This window comes from Canis lupus, chromosome 25 (genome assembly GCF_048164855.1).
Source record: "Canis lupus baileyi chromosome 25, mCanLup2.hap1, whole genome shotgun sequence".
Taxonomy (NCBI): domain Eukaryota; kingdom Metazoa; phylum Chordata; class Mammalia; order Carnivora; family Canidae; genus Canis; species Canis lupus.
In genome coordinates this window covers 18,674,106-18,694,832 of record NC_132862.1, presented here as the reverse complement: position 1 = coordinate 18,694,832, position 20,727 = coordinate 18,674,106, and the positions used below count along the sequence as shown (strand labels likewise).

General features: G+C 38.8%; 1 protein-coding gene across 1 annotated transcript in view; it reads right to left on the bottom strand.

The window, feature by feature from the left end:
• The window catches only part of TMTC1 (transmembrane O-mannosyltransferase targeting cadherins 1), a 273,784-nt gene that overhangs the window by 22,306 nt on the left and 230,751 nt on the right, over positions 1-20,727 (bottom strand). The window contains exons 13-14 of the mRNA XM_072798473.1: positions 17,719-17,827; positions 1,480-1,582 (exon numbers count right to left, since the gene is read on the bottom strand). Coding sequence (XP_072654574.1) covers positions 1,480-1,582; positions 17,719-17,827 — 212 coding nt within the window. The remainder of the gene's footprint in view (positions 1-1,479; positions 1,583-17,718; positions 17,828-20,727) is intronic.

Sequence of the window (20,727 nt, the reverse complement as noted above, 5' to 3'; positions counted from 1 at the left end):
TCAGCTGCTAAACTGACTGAGCCACGCAAGCGCCCCCCTATTTAGCTGCCTCTTGATACCATTTGGCTGTCTCTTGGGATTTAGGAGCTATTTAAAAATAAACAAAAGTATTATTTCAGAGATATAGACACTAAAGTGCACAGTGCACTTAAAAGACTTGACAAAAATCCCAAGTCAACTGAGGATGAAGACCAGAACTAGAATCCAGTCTCTGATGAGGTCCTCAAAGAAGTTTCCTAGTGAAATTACATCTCAGTGACTGAACTGTAGTATAGTCTGAAGTTCTAAAAAAAAATGGAATGCTTATTACCTGTAGATACCTTCTCAAGTGCACCTTCTTTGAATACATGTCTGCACCAAAACCGATGTTATGTTTGTACAGATCTATGTACAGGTCACAGGTAATAGGGAGAATTTCACCAGTATAAAATACATGAATATAAAGGGAGTGGCAGGAAGATATATAGGGAGGCCAGTGAGATTTTTAGGGGAGTAGCACTGTTTGTTGTTGAAGTAGAAGAGGGAACACCAAACCAACATAAGTCTCTTTCAGTTCTTAAATCTTTAGGACACCTAACGTATTATTGTGTTGCTAATAAACCAGCAGGTGGCACTACAAAACAATTTTATATGCAAAAATAAGGGACATGTTCTAGGAGTTTAAGAATGTAAATTTGCATTCTATAAAACAGTAAAGTTTCAGATATACTAGAAAATAAAAACCCTTTCGAGCATTCATATTGACAAAATAATTAAAATGGAATTTTATCACAAAGCATATAGTCTAATAGTCACTGAGACCAAAATGGTGCTTTTGCATTAAATTCAAATACCTTTTGATTCTTTATAAGTATTCATAGCATGCCAACAGTAGATGGGACACAAATCACAAAGAAAACAGAATCCCTGCCCAGTAACGTTTTGCATTAAATAAGATGGAGTAAGTATATTTTATATAGTTCCTGCCATATAAGTGTACTCTATCAATTATAATAATATAGTTTCTGTAATGTACATCAAGTAAAGAATGATGAGACAATTCTGGAGACTATTTTTTTTATCAGATGTAGAAAAGTATTTTCCATCTGCTGGTAACTAGATTCAGAGGCAAGCCCTGCATCATTGCTAAGGAATGTTTCACCATCATAGATTTATGGACTTGTCTAAATGATACTCAAAGGCCTGCTACTCATTAAATCAGCAAGGCTACTTCCTAACACCTGGCGGGGGGGGGGGGGGGGCAGGGGGGGGCAGGGGGGGTTCCCTTAGCGCTATACAAACTGGGCGGATTTTACTGAGCTGAGCTTGAAGGCTTAGAGAAATGACAGCCCCACGGTACAATGTGATGGTCAACAATGTGAGTTTCCTGCCAATGCCAGTGAATGTGACTTCTGAGACATCATTTGGGTGGTTGCCATTTTGCTGGATACATAGTATTATCTCATCTCAGCAGAACAGGTTCTCTTTAATTTCACTTACCAGTATCAACTAAGAAAACCCCATAGTTGTTGTGTAAGTCTGAGCTGTCTGGACAGTTCTTTATTCCAGCCTGGTATATCTCCTCAGCTTCCTTAAATCTCTCCTTTAAAACAGAACAGGAAAATAAATGAGAAAAAAACCAGTAACAGTAATAAACTGAACAACTGATGCAGGACAAGTAAAACCTAACTTACTGAGCATCTACTATGCAATAGGTACTAAGATCAAACACTATGTACTTTGAATTAAAGTCAGTGCTAATGGCACAAATTCCTACAGTTCATATCTGTTCATATTTAGTTCCTTCAGGGCAAACAAACAGATGTTAACCAAGAAGGGACATCTGGAAGGATTTGCCTTATAATTGGAAAAAGCCTCAAATAGTTGTTTGAATGGGGATTCCCTCACCCTAGTAACTCTCTGAAAATGAGTGATACAACCATAGAGGAATATCTTCAGAGGTGACAATCTGACTGGGAGCCAGAGATGCCTGGGACATTCGTCTTGCAGCTGCACTTGGCATAACTAGCATTCTCTTTACATACACTATCTTCTTTATTTGGGAAGGTATTTGAGGAAAGGAGAAGGAAGCTGATGCAGATTCTGGAGGGATTGGCTGTGACCTTTCTTTAATCAAAATGTTTCTAGAGCCTACCCAACTCTTTGCTCCTTCTTTTATTCAACCTGTGTTTTCCATCTCAGAGCCATACCCTCCCATCAGAATATATGTCTCCCCAACTCCTACTACAGTGCAAGGCCCAGACCATTCATCACAACTTCAAAGAGTCATTTCCTAATTGTCCTGGTCTTCTTCTAAAGATTCACTTTAGTACACTAGTAATTCTGAATTAGCTTTTAGTTACATTTTTCACAACCATCTGAGATTGCCATGCTACACTTTCTTTCACAATATAAAAGGTAAAACCTATTTAATGAATCAAAGCTACTTCGGTTCTAACAATTACAAAGTAAACAATTTCATAGTTTCCTGGTACTGCTGGGAAGGTCAGGTAAAAGGAAATGATTTGGCATAAAGCACATGGCAACTTTTCCTTTAATATGCTCTGGGGGTGGGCATATTCCATGATATTACTGCTTTTACTACTAAGCATCCAACCAGACCCATGCAAAAGGAACATACAGCATCGATTTTCTCAGACTTGACACTGTTGGCTTGTGAATAAAAATGCACTGAGAGTTGTACAATAAGCCAAGGAGCCTAAATTTGATTTGACCCAGAAAGGTAAAGACACTTTACTCTGTGGAATGACTGCTGACAACTTTTTGAAGATTTATTTATTTATCTGAAAGAGTGAGAGTACACACATGGGTGTGAGGGGGAATGGGCAGAGAGAAAGATCTCAAGCAGACTCCATGCTGAACATAGAGCTCAATAAGGAGCTTGATCTCACAACCCATGAGATCATGACCCGAACAGAAACCAAGAATTGAATGCTTAACCAGCTGAGTCACCCAGGTGCCCATACAGCTATCTCTTTGAATCCACACACTTAAGTACCATTTAGGAAACCAGGTGCGGTTGGAATTTGGCAAATTTCATCTATTTGAATTACAAATCCAGAGTCTAGCAAAAATGGAGATCCATGTTTCTAAAAAAGTATATGTGCTTATATATATGTGTGTGTGTGTATATATATGTATGTAAAGTATATGTATTTATTTTTAGCATATGTATTTTTTGATTGCCAACAACAAATTGTCAAACTTAGAAAAATTAGAGATGAATGAATATCTCAAAATCTTTCAATCTATTAAAGAGAAGAAAAACTTGATGAAAATATCATCCGTTGAAGAACTGATAAATTAGTGTGTGTGCATGTGTGTTTAGAGATAGGCAGAACACAAATTATATAAGACTCCAATCATATTAGTAGCTACAAAGTACCACTGCATACTTAATCATTTATTCATTCACTCAGGACAGGTTTACTTCAATGCCTATAGAAAGTATGGCAAGCGATTAAGAAATGGGCTGCCGGTGAGCGACTAAATGGATTGGAATCCCAGTCTCACCATTTACTATCTATGCCTTACTTCTATACGTGCCCAGGTGTAAAATATGGCTAACAGTAGTCCCTATCTCATAGGGTGGTTGTGAGTATTAAATGGATCAAAACATGTGAAGCACGTAGAACAAGGTTTAGCACATAGCACTTTGTCATCTTAGCCACATCCTTATTATGATCACAGCGCTAGCATTACTACTGGTATCACAGGGAGGCAGATACTAAAAACATGGAGATGAATAAAACAAAGTATTTCTATTTTAGGAGCTCAAAGACAAGTGAACTAACAATTACAACCCAATGAGAGCAGTGTTTTAAAAAGGTAGGTACAGCTGCTCTTGAGCTCAGGTATCCTAGAACTGTTCCTGTGGCTGTATCAGGTGTCAAGGCCCTGTTGAAGTTCCTTTCCTACAAAATCTCTTTAATTAATAGCTTTAAATGAGAAATAATTAACCCAGGTATTTCTCCTTTTAACTTTTCTTAATCATCTTCTGAAACAGGTCGATAAACACCTAATATCCTAGAGGCAACCAGAAAAAGAAAACCCTGGTTAATCCAAAGGGAGTGATCAGCTCCTGAAAATCTGAAATTTTCTGTGTCACCCTTGAACTAATGTTGCTGTTGGATTCTGATGCCATCTTTGTCTTTGTAGAAGGATCAAATTTTCTACATTACATCGTACTTTTATTTTTTTTTAAGTTTTTTAATTTATTTATGATAGTCACAGAGAGAGGGAGGCAGAGACACAGGCAGAGGGAGAAGCAGGCTCCATGCACCGGGAGCCCAATGTGGGACTCGATCCCAGGTCTCCAGGATCGCGCCCTGGGCCAAAGGCAGGCGCCAAACCGCTGTGCCACCCAGGGATCCCTACATCGTACTTTTAAAATACACTAACAGGGGATCCCTGGGTGGCTCAGCGGTTTAGTGCCTGCCTTTGGCCCATGGTGTGATCCTGGAGTCATGGGATCAAGTCCCACATCGGGCTCCCTGAATGGAGCCTGATTCTCCCTCTGCCTGTGTCTCTCATGAATAAATAAATAAAATCTTAAAATAAAATACACTAACATAGTCCCGATAAAATAAAAACTTAAAAAAAACCACCCAATTATTAAAAATACAATGGATAAAATTTTCAGCAGAGGAAATAAAAGAACATTAGAGCTGGAAAGTATTAATTTATAAATAAATAAATAAAGATGGAAAATATTAATTTATAAATAAAAATGTATAAAGAAATAGACATAGACACTGATTTGCCACCATTTTTAACTAATCAAGAAATGTGGGTACAAAGTGGCTACCAAACTTGCTCCATATCTCATAGCTACATGGGGACAGAAAACAGAATTTAGTTTTTTAGTGGACATACAGGGAACTGGTAAGCCCTGAACAGAAGCAGTATTTCTGGAAATAATGGTGTCTCTGGCATCAAAAGAAACCATTATACCTTTGGATATCCATCTGTCTTCTCAACAATTATTTGTGAGCACCATACACATGCCTAGTAGACAGTGGAGATAGAAGAATGAACAAGACAGACAACAATCCTGCCATGACAGTCAAGTGGGATTCAGACAGGAAGAAGACACTGAAATGTACTGTGACAGTGTCATGGGAAGAGAATCACAAGGTACTTGGGGCAGCCAGAAATGACACCCGGACCTGGGGTGAGATAGATTCTCTACACCTGTCATGATCCAAATACCTGAGAATGCTAGTTACCATGAACTCCGGCAGCTGCACAACATAAAGGTGTGCTTGAAAAAAATCCATAGCTACTTCAAATCTTAGAAACATCATTTTACAACTAAGGAGAGCTGGAAGGTGTTTTTCCTGAAAAGAATAAAACCGATGTCTTCACATTCTAATTTGCTGGAGTCAGATCCAACAGTCAACAACAGTTTTCAAGTGCAATTACCCTTTACCTGGTTTCATTTTACTTTTTTCCCACATTCTTGTTGCTCTCAAAGAGCCAAAAAGGTCACTTTTTTCATCTTAAACTTCTCTTATTTGGGGGTTTATGAACTGGGTTTCCACCAGAAGTGCAATTTTCAAAGTCCAATGAAGTAATGGGATTTAAAAGACCATGCGTGTCAAGAGCAAGTGATCGCATCCATGTGCCCTTGGTAACCCAAGGGCAGTCTCAAGACTCTGGCTTTATGAAAAATGTCTTCAATATCTGTCTTTTCCTTTCGCTTGACTGTAAATTTCAAGGAATGATTAACTCTGCTTATTAAAAAATGAAAGAGAACCACCACCACAGGAGAAAAATACCTTCTAGGTGTTTATTTAAAATAAATTCCACCTTCTCTGGAAGGGCAATGCATTTATCTTAACAAGTAGTAGTACTGCATCCCTGAAGCTCTATTTCAAGCACTCACTTTTTATTTACCTCATCTGGCTCGATGTCCTGACCTAAGCTAATCATTCCTAGTCTCTACTGACTCGTGAGATCCAGGGGAAATGAATATAAGCTATTTATAGGACAACTTTAATTAAAAATGGTTGTGACCAGAGAATGGCTCTGACAAATAATACTGCCTGCTGTACACCAGAGTCCCTACCAACCGCTGCCTCAGCATGAGATCATTTTTGAGGGCAATGGTTAAAATGGGCAGCATGCAACCATGGGCTCCTCTCCAAGGCTCAAGCACTTTCAATAGGGTGGAAATAAAATGGGCCTTGTGGGAGAGATAAAGCATAGTCAACATCTCCACTTTTTACATGCTGTAATTACCCAACATGACATGCTTTTTACCTCAGGGAAGGGAAAGTGAAGAGTAGATCTTTGGAAAAAGCAACTTGACTGTAATTTACTCTCTTGGGCCAACTGATATTTGGAAAACTCCTTACAGTTCAAGCTGCAGCAACCAGGAGGACAAATGGATATGGGCTTAATGCAGCAAGCCCCAAACTTCTTGGTTTCAGATCCTTTTGTACTTTAAAAATTACTGAGGACTCCCAAAGAGCTTTGTTTATGTGAGCTATATCCATCAATATTTACTACAATAGACCAGAAGCTGAGAAAATTTTAAAATATTTATTTAAAATAAACTCAAACATAATACATGCATATAAAAATTAAAAAAAAATTTCCATGGGGGGAGAAAAACCTAATGAGAATACTGCCATTGTTTCATATTTTTGCAAATCTCTTTAATGTCCAGCTTAATAATAGAAGACAGATGGATTCTCACATCTACTTTCATGCTAGTCTATGTTTTTTTAAAAAAGATTTATTTACTTCAGAGACAGAGAGCAAATGAGTGGAGGGAGGGACAGAGGGAGAGAATTCTCAAACTGAGTAGAATTCCCTACTGAGCACGGAGTCTGACTCAGGGCTCCATCTCATGACCCATGAGACCATGATCTGAGCCAAAACCGAGTTAGACACCAACTGCCTGGGCCACCTAGTAGGCGCTCCTGTGCTATTTTTATGTTTTTAGTTGAAGTATGTGAAAAAACATAGCCATGTAATTGGAAAGTGGAAGAATATTTTAGTGGTCTTTTCATAATTGTAAATACATCATGTAGCCTCTAAAAAAATACTGTACACTCACAGCAGAATGAGAGAAAAAAAGGCAAACTACTGGTTAGTAGTATTATGAAAACTGCATTGACCTTCCTGGACCTCAGGGTTCCCCAGACAACACTTTGTAAACAGCTGGCTTAATGAATGGCCAAAATGGGTACTTACTGTACAGAAGGTGTAAGATGTGGTATTGCAAAGTGGTGAAGGACCTACAGAGATTGGGATGGAAAGTTGTGCTAGTGCCCTGACATCATGGTCACACACTTGAATTGTTTTCTGGACGTATTTCCATTCTGGTCAATGGCACACAGTGCCATAAGGTATTTCCCCTTTAGTCCAATGCCTTTATTTACTATGATGAACCTGGAAAGTGTAGGAGCAATGGATGTTTAAACTCATGCCAATGATTTCTCTAAGAAACTCTCCAACACATAGCAACTCAAAACACAGAGCAGAGATGCCTGCTTTCCCATCCTCTCTTTTGCTTTTATTTTCTTTACAAAACCATTCTTCCACCCAACAGCCATCAGCAGGGACATTCGTGAGCAATAAGCTGCCAATATTTGATGTCTAATTCTCTTTCTCATCCAACTAAAATAAACCAATTAACTTAGCATTTCTTCTCACCAAGGAAATGGTAGGTATTTCTTCATCTTGAATTTTTTTTTATCACTCAGCAGACTGTGATCACTAACACCGTGTGATAATTTATGCAAAAAAACCAAGCACTTTACAGAGGAAATGCCAAGAACAGTTAAATGAAAGTTAAAAGTATGATGAGAGTAAGCAACCACAAGTGTATAACACTGTAGATCAGGAAAAAAGGGGGAAAAGCCCACATTTGCAGAGAGCTGCACTCTCTCCATCACTAAACTCTTCTCATGCCGTCCTCATTCTCTGCATTTTCAGACATATGATTTCCTGTTAGAGAAAGATTTCCTGCTCTTCTTCACCTCAGAGCCTTCATCACACGGTCTATTCTCTCTAGCCAGAAAGCTTTCCCCATTCCTTTTTACCTTGCTGATATCTAAAAGTTCTTCAGGTATCTGATGACATGCTGCTCTTTGGTCCCTGCCCCTGCTCCCCATGTGCCCCTTCCTACATTAGGCCACATCCGTATCTTATTCTCATTGGTACTTTCTCTTTGCACGTTTGTCACAGTTGTGTTAGATACTAGGGAGGGGGCTATAATTCTTTGCTTAGGGGCATCCTTCCCTTCTAGACTCTTAGTTCCATGAAAATAAGGCTCATACTTTATTAGTTCAACAATCTCTAATGTTTAGTGGTACCTAGATGTTCAAAAAATATGTGCTGAATAAGTAAATCAATACATTATCAAGGTAGAGTCCAGTTTAAGTTTACGTTTACTTGGCCACAATGCCAACAGTATACATGGCTGAACTGACCCAAAAGATGGCAGAAGGAGAAAAGTTGACTCTGAACCTTTCTCTCTCTTAGTCTATACTCCTTTTATTTTACCGTTTCAATTTTCTTTTCATTCTTTTTTTTTTTAACATTTTTTTTTTGAAATTTTTATTTATTTATGATAGCCACAGAGAGAGAGAGAGAGAGAGGGAGGCAGAGGGAGAAGCAGGCTCCATGCACTGGGAGCCTGATGTGGGATTTGATCCCGGGTCTCCAGGATCGTGCCCTGGGCCAAAGGCAGGCGCCAAACCGCTGCGCCACCCAGGGATCCCCTCTTTTCATTCTTTTATCAAGTGAAGTCATATCCCAAAATACATAAAAGAAAAATATTTTAAGTGTTATGAAATTAATTAATTGAGTTTTTCAATAGGCTATAAAACTAGGGAGAGCAGTAACTTACAATGGGTCAGAGTCATAAGCAGTGTTAATTTTCCCCCCTTTACTGCTAGTGTAATGTAAGCTACATAATCTATCACAAGAGCAGGCTGTTTAAAAATGATGGTGGGCTTATAAATGTTTACAATCCTATCTGTGAAGCTGGAGTACCGCCAGTTCTGAGTGGTACAGAGTATACCAGAAAAGAAGAGTAACCCCGAGACCACCTTGACTTCGAGTCTAAGAGTTTATTTTCTGTTCTCAGTTTTCTTGACTTCTTTGCTGCAGTACACAGACAGGGACATCAATTTTTTCTAGATTCTTTTATGTATCTCACTTCTATGACAACTCACCCTCCTGGGTTTCCTCTATCACTTATCCTCCTCCTTTCCACTCCTTCCACGCCCAACCTCATTGACTATTGCCCATTACCACAGTCTAATCACAGGACTGAAGGGTCATACAGTCAAAGAGCAGTGCCAAGGAATCAAGAAGCCAGGCTCTAGTCCTCTCCTGACACTAGTTATCTATATGACTTTGAGCAACACCTAATTCTGTATAACCCATATTTTTCTCTGTAAAATGAGAAAGTTAAATTCTCCCCCCATTCTTCATTTTTTCCCTCAGAGAAATTACCTCTTCATCATGTGATTTCATTTATTTGAAGTCTTAAATCCATCTTCCCAGCCCTAATCTCCCTCACTGCCATCTGTCCACATGCAATTTCCACTTACATGTTCCACTAACATTCAATACTTTAAGGCTATACACCGCTGGCAGCAGAGAGTACTGGTACCACTCTCTTGGAAAGCAACTTAGTAACATGTCTCAAGAGCAATTTAGTAAGGTATCTCAGTGAAATATGCTGATACTCTTTTGATATGGGAATCTTTCAAAATGATTCAAAATATTGTTTTAAAAAAACCATAAGAAAGGAAAAGTTCACTGCTACACACACACGCACACACACAACCCAAATGACCAAAAGTTGGGGTATTATGTAAATTACAGTGTATAATTTTGATAACTAGTAAGTAGCCATTAAAATAGTATTTATGAAGGCTGTATAGCACCATAAAAATAGGTATAATATATATAATTTAAAAGTAAGTGAAAAGAATAGGATACAAATTATGTGTGAATATTAGTACGAAAACAAAATAAGTATGTTGAAAGACCTGCACGGTATTAAAAAAATAATATTTGTTGTTTCCATGTATTATATTACTAATGAAAGATATATTTTATCTTCTCTGACTTTTCCACACTTTTCATGTACATTTTCACATTACTTGTGTAATTGAAAAGGAATGTGGAAGCGGATCTCATTTCCTGCCTTCCTAAAATCTCCCTCCTCCTTGGGCTCCCCATGGCGCTCAGTTGGCCATGTGTCTTCTCACTCCTTTAGGTGTTTGGCCCTGGAATTTTTTAATTTTCTATTTTCTTTTCCCATCAGCCTTCACATACAAACAGTTCCTAATACAAAGGAATTCTTTTCTCACAAGAACATCTTTCCATCCCCACACTTTATTCCAGAGAGGAAGCTCTCCACTACTCATACCAGAATGCATTTAAAAGCCTCCTCAAAATACTCCACATATTTCCACGATTTTCTTCCTCTCCTGTTTTAAAACCCTTGCCTTCGACACTTGCCTTTGCTTCTTACTATCTATCAGTTTTAAATCCACTGTGGGCCTTAAAAGGCTCACATGTAATGCCTTTTCAACTTATTAACTCATTTTTCAAATTTCCCTTCCTCAAATTCTCTACTGTGCCCTAACAGAATTACTTTTTACCTTTGGGTTCCAAGAGAGTGATGGACCAAATGTTAGTCCAAGACACATCCAAGAAGGGATTATTACACTCCTAGCTTTACTGGCAGTGAGGCTGGGAAATAGTATAGACAGACAGCATCATGCTTACAGTAAGAGCGAGGGATGGCAAATAAATCCTGTTGTTATTGAATGGAATCACAGCCTTCAGTTAGGGGAAGGATTTCAGCAGGTTTCTGACAAAGTGCCTCACAACACCCTTGTAGATAAGATGAGGTGAGCTAGGTGATAATATGATTTGATAAATTAATCAAAAATTAAATAACTCTACCTAAAGAGTCTTGGGTAAAAGAGGTCAACCTGAAGAGCCTATGGACACAATGCAATGCAAGTCTTTGCAACATTTTTTAAAAAAGATTTTATTTATTTATTTGAGAGAGAGAGAGGGTGCACAAACAGGGGGAAGACGCAGAGGGAAAGGGAGAAGCAGACTCCCCACCGAGCAGGGAGCCCGACGCGGGGCTCAATCCTAGGATCCTGGGATCCTGACCTGAGCTGAAGGCAGACACTTAACCGACTGAGCCACCCAGGCGCCCCTCCCTGCAACATTCTTTTTATCAAAAACATAAATAAATAACTAGAAGCTATTCTTACTCAATTTGCCAAGTGAAATATCTGAAAAGGGGAGTAAATACAAAAAAACAGAGAAAAAAAAAAGTCCTAGAACGTCTGAAATTGCAGGCTGATCATAAAGAAGTTGAAATTAAATACAGATATAGAGGAATCCTTTCATCCAGATTTTAAAAACATGCCTGCAAAATGGGTGAGACCTGGATTATTAACAAAGGTCCACATTCTTTAGGGATTTCAGTTGACTGTATCTCCAGTGTGAGCCAGAGCATCATGTGGATGCCAGACAACCAATATTTATTTTACGGTGACATTTAATAGACACCCAGGATGTCAGGCCAGGGAAATTTTTTTATTCCACCCTGAAATTGCTGAACTATAGTTCAACACAGGGAGCCATACTGTCATAGAGAAAGTGGACAGTCCAGGGGATCCCTGGGTGGTGCAGCGGTTTAGCACCTGCCTTTGGCCCAGGGCCCGATCCTGGAGACCCAGGATTGATTCCCACGTCGGGCTCCCGGTGCATGGAGCCTGCTTCTCCCTCTGCCTATGTCTCTGCCTCTCTCTCTCTCTCTCTCTCTATCATAAATAAATAAAAATTAAAAAAAAAAAAAGAAAGTGAACAGTCCAGAGGCTATGCAAAGCAACATGACCAGAAGCAAAGAAATGGTGAAAGAAATGGGGTTAACTTAGAAAAAGGATGATGAGGGAAGTGATAATACAGCTGTGCTCTTCAGCTGTGTTCAACAAGCTCTCTGTTAGATCTAGCTCAAAGGGAGCAAATGATAGGATGTTTGACTTTAGCTCAGTGTAGGACAGTTTTCCATTATTAGGTTGGCCCACAGCCACAGAACGCATGGGCCATGCATGTGTACTGTGACACTGCAAGATGGCCTGCTATGCGAAGGGATGGTTTTACTAGTGTATTACAGAGTGACCAAGGTTTGCAGTCACTGCTTTGATATACTCTGGGAGTCTGAAATTCTGGAAAGCTATTAAATAAAGTTGTGCCACCAAGAAATGAATCTGTTTACTACCAAAGAATGTTAAACTGAGTGGATTTTTCTCTACCAGTTTCTCTGTGTCTTGCTTGTACCTCTGAAGTACTCTTTTATTACTGAAGAATTCAAAACATGAAGACAAGCTGTTGAAAGTCAGAGAGGGAAGGCAATCCTGAGTTATGCCCAACAGCTGTTCTGTCTCTTTGATGTTAAAAATCAATTGCCCAAAGGAGCAAAAGAGAAAACCTTTCAATCTTTCAATTACATTCTTAGATCTCATTGCATTTTACATTCGAATCTGGAGTAGGAAAGTCTGGCAAAAAAAATGTGACCCTCGTATGGGAGGAAAGATCATGACTGTAGTCATTCTTTGTTCTTAAAAATTGTTCACAACTTCCAACCAGGTGATACACAGTAACTTTACCTCAATTTCCCATTGTGGTTCACAAAAATGAAATTTACCACACAACTGATTTTAAATGAGGCATCTGACATATCTTAAACATAACAGAGCAAAATGAACATATGTTGTCTTTTTTAAACTTCCATTTGTTTTTTTTTAAAGATTTTGTTTATTTATTTGATAGAAAGAGCACAAACAGAGGGAGTAGCAGAGGGAGAGGCAGAAGCAGACTCCCTGGTGAACAGGATGCCAGATGTGGGACTCAATCCCAGGTCCCTGGGATCATGATCTGAGTCAGAAGCAGACACTTAACCGACTGAGCCACCCAGGCACCTCTAAACGTTCACTTTCTAGAAAATGTGTTAATAGCAAGATACTACAGAATGGACTGCAATACATTTCAAGGTCATGAAACATCTTGATCATTTTTAGAGCAGTAACTTTTCATCAACTTGGAGTTCATTACTTTAGGAAGACAACACAATTGAAGACCAGATATTGATTAAGGCAACTCGCTTTTCACAATATTAGCATATTAATGCTTTATTTGTACAGAAACAATAGCACTAATTACAATGGAGTCTTATATTATTCATTGAAATACTCATCAGCAGTAAGGGCATGTATACCGATGAGCACTGAGTAATGTATAGAATGTACAGAATAATGTATAGTAATGTCCAATTGCTGTACTATACACCCAAAGCTAATATAACAGTGTTTGTTAATTATACTTGAATTAAAAAAAATATGGTAAAAGCCAATTCATTAGCACTTAGTTGACATTAAAGAAGATAACTTCAGATACTCTTAAGATGTTAGCGCCATAGACATAGCACCATGTCCGCTTAACCACTATGTTAACCACTAGGTAAAGATAATTTAGAATATTTATCAATTTTTGGATTTGGAAACAGGCCCAGAGAGGTAAAGTACTCCTGACCAAAGTCTGTGCAGTTGGTTAACTCTAGAGGAAGGTCTAGAACCAGGTCTCCTAGCTCCCTGTCAAATGCTCTTAAGATCACACTACAGGGAGTACCCGAATCCCAAAGCAAATCAAGTCCACACACGGGGTATGAATGCCTGCACTATACAGTGAACTATCCTAAGCCCTAGAAAAGCAATGGATATACGAAGAAGCCACTGCTTTCCTTAAAGAAACTTATGGTTTTGTGAAGAAAACAAACCTGGAAAATTGTTTAAATTATAGCTCCAGATATTAATTGAAGAGTTAAAAATATGTGATTAGTTTTCACGTTGATGTGTGTTCCCATGACTGTTATAGGAGCTCTGAGGAAACATGACTCCCATGAGAAGGGGAGGTGGAGAAATGTGGCAGGAGCAAGTAGGAGTTGAACTAGATCTTGAAAACTAGGGAGGATTTATAAGGAGAGAAAGAAAAGATGGCATTTTAGGAAGATGTAATTGTGTGAAGAGATACAAATTCTACTTGTATCTGTAGAGAGCTCTGCAAAACAACATACTGTGTTATCACCGGTATGAGGTAAGGGATATTATCATTTACTGTAAGAGTAATTTTCCCCAAGAAGAGCAATTAAATGTTTATTATCTGTCCTGGTAAATCGGGGGGAAAAAAGATAAGAGCTGGGAACTATTAATGCAATACTTTATTTACAGTTGACTCTTGAGCAACATAAGGTTTGAACTGCGAGGGTTCACTTATACACAGGCTTTTTTCAATAAACACAGTATTGTAAATGTATTTTCCCTTCCTTATAATTTTCTTTTTTTTCTTATGATTTTCTTAACATTTTCGTTTCTCTAGCTTACTTTATTGTGAGAGTACAGTATATAACACATATGCAAAATATATGCTAATCAACTGTTATTGGTAAGGTTTCTAACAGTAGCCTATTAGCAGTTAAGTTTAGGGGGAGTCAGTATGTAGATTTTTGACTGAACAGGTGGTCAATGCACCTAACCCCACATTGTTCAAGGGTCAACTCTATTTGCTTACTTATACCTCATTATTCTACAAACCGAGGAAGTTTTAAAAATTGGAAACAAAAATTGAATAAAATAAATTAAGGAAAATGATAAACTCAGGAATAAAAGCATCACACACAGAAAAGCTAACTATACAGTCCAGATGGCTGTTAATCAGAGGTCAGGGGCAAGGTGGATGGAAATAGAGCTGACCCTTTTTAGCATCTGCAAGACTTTCCTGCATTAGATTAAAAATAAAGCTAAGAGCTTGCAACTCAGGAGAGGCTGAGCCTTTCTTAATACTGATGATGAGAGAAATTTTTCCTGAGTTCTCATAAAGAAGCCACTGAATGATATAGTAGATGCTGTCCTCAACCCCATCCCTGATTCTATGGTTACAAAAAGTAATTTCATATGGTGGTTCCTCATACTACCGCTTAGTGTAGGACAAACATATCACATTTAGGTATGATCAATTACAAAACAGTGTGGCCCACATGCTTACTCCTCCCACAACATAAGAGGAAAATTTAGAATATGTACTGGATTGGAGAGACTATATATTCTACAGTTCATAGGGATTCATTTATTCACTCAAAGTGTATTGAATGTATACAACGTGATGGCCATGGGAATACAGCCATGAATAGAGGGGATGGTCATTCTTGTGAGTTAAATATTCTAGTGGTGGGAGAAGGATCACAGACAAACATGTCAGGGGTGCTTGGGTGGCTCAGTCTGTTATGCATCTACCTTCTGCTCAGGTCATGATCCTGGAGTCCTGGGATTAAGCCCCAAGTCCAGCTCCCTGCTCAGCAGGGAGTCTGCTTCTCACACTGCACCCCCATCCTGTTTCATGCTACCTTTCTCAAATAAATAAATAAAATCTTTAAAAAAAAAACATATGTTAGATGATGATAAATGTTATAGGGAAAAATAAGGCAGGACAAGGTGACAGAGAACATGATGGGCAGTGTGACGCTGGTATTTAGAAAGGGTAATAAAAAACAATCCCTCTGATGTGGTAAAGTTTGTGTAAAACCAGCATAGTAGGAGGAAGGATATTCTAAGATGTCTGGGAGAAAAGTGCTGCAGGCAAAGGCCCCAAAAGAGGAGCATGCTTGGCATGTGTGAGCGACTGCAAGACAGAGGACAGGCAGAGGCAGGATTAAAGGTCTTCTTATGAAAATGAATGAAACAGGATGAGGTGAGAAAAAGGAACAATGGCAGAGTCAATCTTTGCTTCAGAAAACTCCTCTGTGTCTGCTTTAAAACAAGCCAAAGGGAGTTGAGGACAACCAGTATATATCATAGAATATGACCATCACCATGTCCGCTTAACCACTATGTTAAAACATGCACTAAAATCATCCAACAAACATGAGTTTTGTCTAAAGTTCAACTACTATTAGAGTTAGCATGAAAACTAGGCTCTCATTTCTGACATTTAAATATCCATAGAAAGTTCTAAATTGGCTTCCTGGTGAAACCTCCAAAGTTTTTTGAATGCAAATCACACCTCTATGTAACTGACATGCAGTATCAAATCATTCATTATATTTAAGCCAATGGAATGCTACAGGGCATCTTTTGAAGGTGTTGACTTTTATTTTATTTTCTTTATTTATCTTTGTATATTTTTTATTGGAGTTCAATTTGCAAACATATAGCATAACACCCAGTGCTCATCCCATCAAGTGCCCCCCTCAGTGCCAGCCACCCAGTCACCCCAACCCCCCCACCCACCTCCCCTTCCACTACCCCTGTTCGTTTCCCAGAGTTAGAAGTCACTCATGTTCTGTGCCCTTCACTGATATTTCCCACTCATTTTCTCTCCTTTCCCCTTTATTCCCTTTCACTATTTTTTATATTCCCCAAATGAATGAGACCATATAATTTTTGTCCTTCTCCAATTGACTGACTTCACTCAGCATAATACCCTCCAGTTCCACCCACGGTGAAGCAAATGGTGGGTATTTGTCGTTTCTAATGGCTGAGTAATATTCCATTGCATATATAGACCACATCTTCTTTATCCATTCATCTGCTGAAGGACATTGTGGCTCCTTCCACAGTTTGGCTATTGTGGACATTGCTGCTAGAAAACACTGGGGTGCAGGTGTCCTGCCGTTTCACTGCATCTGTATCTTTGGGGTAAATCCCGAGTAGTGCAATTGCTGGGTCATAGGGTAGCTCTATTTTTAACTCTTTGAGGAACCTCCACACAGTTCTCCAGAGTGGCTGTACCAGTTCACATTCCCACCAACAGTGCAGGAGGGTTCCCCTTTCTCCACATCCTCTCCAACATTTGTTGTTTCCTGTCTTGTTAATTTTCACCATTCTCACTAGTGAGGGGGAATCTCATTGTGGCTTTGATTCGTATTTCCCTGATGGAAAGTGATGCGGAGCATTTTCCCATGTGCCTGTTGGCCACGTCTATTGTTGACCTTGATTTTAAAGACAATCTGGCAATTGTGTGATAGCAGAATCCACTATCTACTGAAGGCACTTATGTGTGTCAACAAAACGGTATCATTAATTTAGAGAAGACAATTTATGTTTGGTTCCCCTCAGCAGGGGGCATGCATCCAGAACACTGAAACCAGTATCCAATCATGTAGACACAAGCAAAGAGAAGGAGGCGGATAAAAATATCCCTTTATGCCATGAGAAGTGTTGTCTTTTTGGAACCTGTTCTGTAAGCTTCTGCAATATTTTAACAGGTACTGAGACACAGGATCTATTAAGATTATCAGTGATTGGTTCCCTATTGAGTTTGGAGATCTGACTCCCATTAATAATTCCCCAGAAAAATATAAGTAAAGAGCAATAAAGCTGGCAAATATTGTGTATTGCTCTTGACAGATTCTGTCCCAAAGTGACACAGAATATATCAATGACCTCTAATGGACCATCTTTGCCTAAAGGCTCTCTTCACTACACTGACAGTTCAGAGTAAGGAAGCTGGGCTTGTAATTTCTGTCAAGAAGAAACTGACATAGAGATTGGCTGTCCAATATGGGTTTACAAATTAAACCATCAATACCAAAAACTGGTTAATATTAATTTATACATTCAACAGTAAAAACTTTTTAGAAAATATGTGAAGTTCCAAGGACACAATTACCTGCTCGGCCAACAATGAAGCTAAGCTTGAATACGCATCTGCAAACTCTGGACCATATTGAATGGAGTCCTTCAGTAATGTGATGGCTTCTTCTTTCTTCTCCTGGGACCTACAGATTATAAAGAGGGAAAAAAAAATCTTTTAATAACACTTTGTTTAAATCCTCTGACTAGACGTTAAAACCTCATTTCTTTTCGCAAAGAGAACCTGATTCTCTCTGGATTTCACTGCAAATGAACTGCACTAGATTGCCTCAAGGTGCCAACGGTTTCCGTCTCTGAATTCTCAGTGGAAAGACATGTAAATGATGCTGCAGTTTATTCACTGATTTTTTTTCTACTTTCTGTTTCCTGCTGTGCACTTCCTGAGAGTTTTACTTAATATTTTACAGGCTTGTTAATCAGAAACCTTGACCCTTAGAGGAACAGTTGTGGAGGCATTTGTGGGAGCCAGTTGGAGCCAACTCCAACAAGAGGAGTTGAGCCCCGGGAGTACTGGTTGCACCACCACAGGCTGGGCTGCTAACAGTGGCTGAGGCACCTATCAGGGACAAGTCAGCCAAACTGCTCATGTTAACCTTTGCTCTTATATCTAAGAAGGATCCTTTTATACATAAGATGTGAAGTTAGAAAATACCATGACTACTGGTTGGCAAAGAATGATTGGCTATTTAATCATATTATTTTTATTGAAAATCTGGGCTGGTTCTGTTTTCTTCATTTTAGTCTTCTCCCAAAAGTGATTACTTCTGGTTCAAAGAGGACTCAAGGCCCCAAAGTTATTACCAACATTTTGGGTGGCAGTTCTCTTTCCTGCTTGTGCCATGGGGGCAAAACTGGGTCATTATTCTGATATCAGTATTTTTGAAGCCAAAAATACACACCAGCAGTGATCAACTTCGCTACTAATACAATTTCACAAACACTGACTACTTTGCTCAGTGCTAGACATAACCTGTAAAAGGAGTGGAATGAAAAAAACAGAATCCCCGAACTATAGAGAACACACAACCTAAGGGTCCTCCCACATTTATTGGGTACCAATACGGAATTGTATGCTTATGTCTTCACTATTTAGGGTCAACAATCATTTTTTTGGCAATGTACCTTATGCTCTGGGAAATTTTCACATTAACAGTATTAATCTTCACAACAGCCTCATGCAGCAGGTGTTCACTGCCCTATCATTTTCATTTTTTGAAGGAGAAAATTTGGATTCAGAAAACCTTAGTGACTCATCATGTTCATATAGCCCGTCTTCTGGGTCGAGAGCCCATACTCTTCCATCACACTGTATCTGCTTCCTCTAACTACTTAGAAACCCATTTTTTATGACCTTGCTGCTCAGTGTATGATTCATGGACCAGTATCATCAACCTCACCAGGAACCTGTTAGAAATGCAGAGCCTCCGGCTCCATCCAGACCTCCTGAATCAAACCCTACATTTTAAAAAGATTCTCTGGTAATCTGTTCACACGCTGAGATTTCAGCAGAATTGCTTCATAAATTAGCAAAGGAGGCTCAGTGTCGTTCCTGCTGCAAAACCCCTACGTCTTCAGTGTCTGGGTGATGAACATCTGGAGAGGAAAAACTACTATTGAGTCCATGAGTTTGAGTTCCAAGTGCTAGAAGCAGCATGCTACAAGGCAATTTTACCTGGAAGAGTCTTCTATGATAGACCTTGAAAAAAAGTCATGTTTCCAGCATAGACCTGCATTCATCTGTGCAATTTGGCTCATATGTATCATTGGCCTATTACATGTTAGCTATTTCCTTTTTTTTTTTTTTTTTTTATGTTAGCTATTTCCTAAGGGAGGTCCATGCCATCCTTGTCTTCCTGGAAGCAAGCTAACTCCTACTGGGCTCCCCTTGATGCACAGTCCTGCTCTTGATATCAAGGTGTAACACCTGTGTGCTTCAGTGGATTATTTTTGGGATGTGGCTTGAAAGCTTCAGGATTATAAGAAATTTGTATCTCATCTCTTTTAGTAATGCTTTTTTAAAAACTGATTCATTCATTTAGTCAACAAACACTGAAAGAGTGTAACTACGGAAGTCCACTATGTTTATGTACTCCTTGGTTTCTAATTTAAAATATACCTTGAAGTACATCTTCCATGGGCACATGTAAATGAAAGCTTATTTTTTAATCCTGGTAATTTGACTACTGATTTCATGGTTAGCAGAACTCTTCCTCCAAGGATTTCATAAATCTTTTTTTTTTTTTTTAAGATTTATTTATTTTAGGGAGGGAGGGGCAGAGGGAGAAATAGTCTCCTGACACAGGCAGCTGCTCTGAGACCCTGAGACCATGAGACCATGAGACCAGAGCCAAAACCAAGAGTCAGATGCTTAACCAACTATACCACTTAGGTGCCACTCATAAATCTTCATTAATATTAATTTGGAAATCCTCCCAAAATCCATAAGAAGATTCAGACTTTAGAAATTAAGGCTGAAGATTAAGTCCCTCAGAATGTAACTGAGCTTGGATATTCTTCAAAATCAGCAGGAAAAAAACCCACAAACCCACAACAATTTGATAGAAAAGATGTAGTGATTTTCATTTGTCATGGCTCACATCAGTTAGAATGGCAATTTAAACCTTTTATGTATGAATTCAGTGTGATTAATTACCACTTAAGGCAGTCTAGGAATCTAAACATTTAAGGCTGTCCATTAACATTCATATGATACAGTGGAAAAGTCAGCATCAAATTATCCCCAGGGAACCTAATTCTTTATGAAAAACTGTATCTCTGTTAATCTCTTAAGGGACTGACACACTTTCAAAAAAGAGCTCACCATGTAATTTTGGTGAGTATAGGAGTATTGCAAGATGCAAAGACCATGCAGATAAGACATTTCTCCTGGGCTCTGTACTCCTGGATGATTCTGCTTTTTTCCCTGGGAACTTTTGAGAGTCATTAGATATCAACAGGTGTCAGGTACACACCACCTTAACAGATATTTGAAAATGTTTCTTTTACAGAAGCCCAAGACACTCAT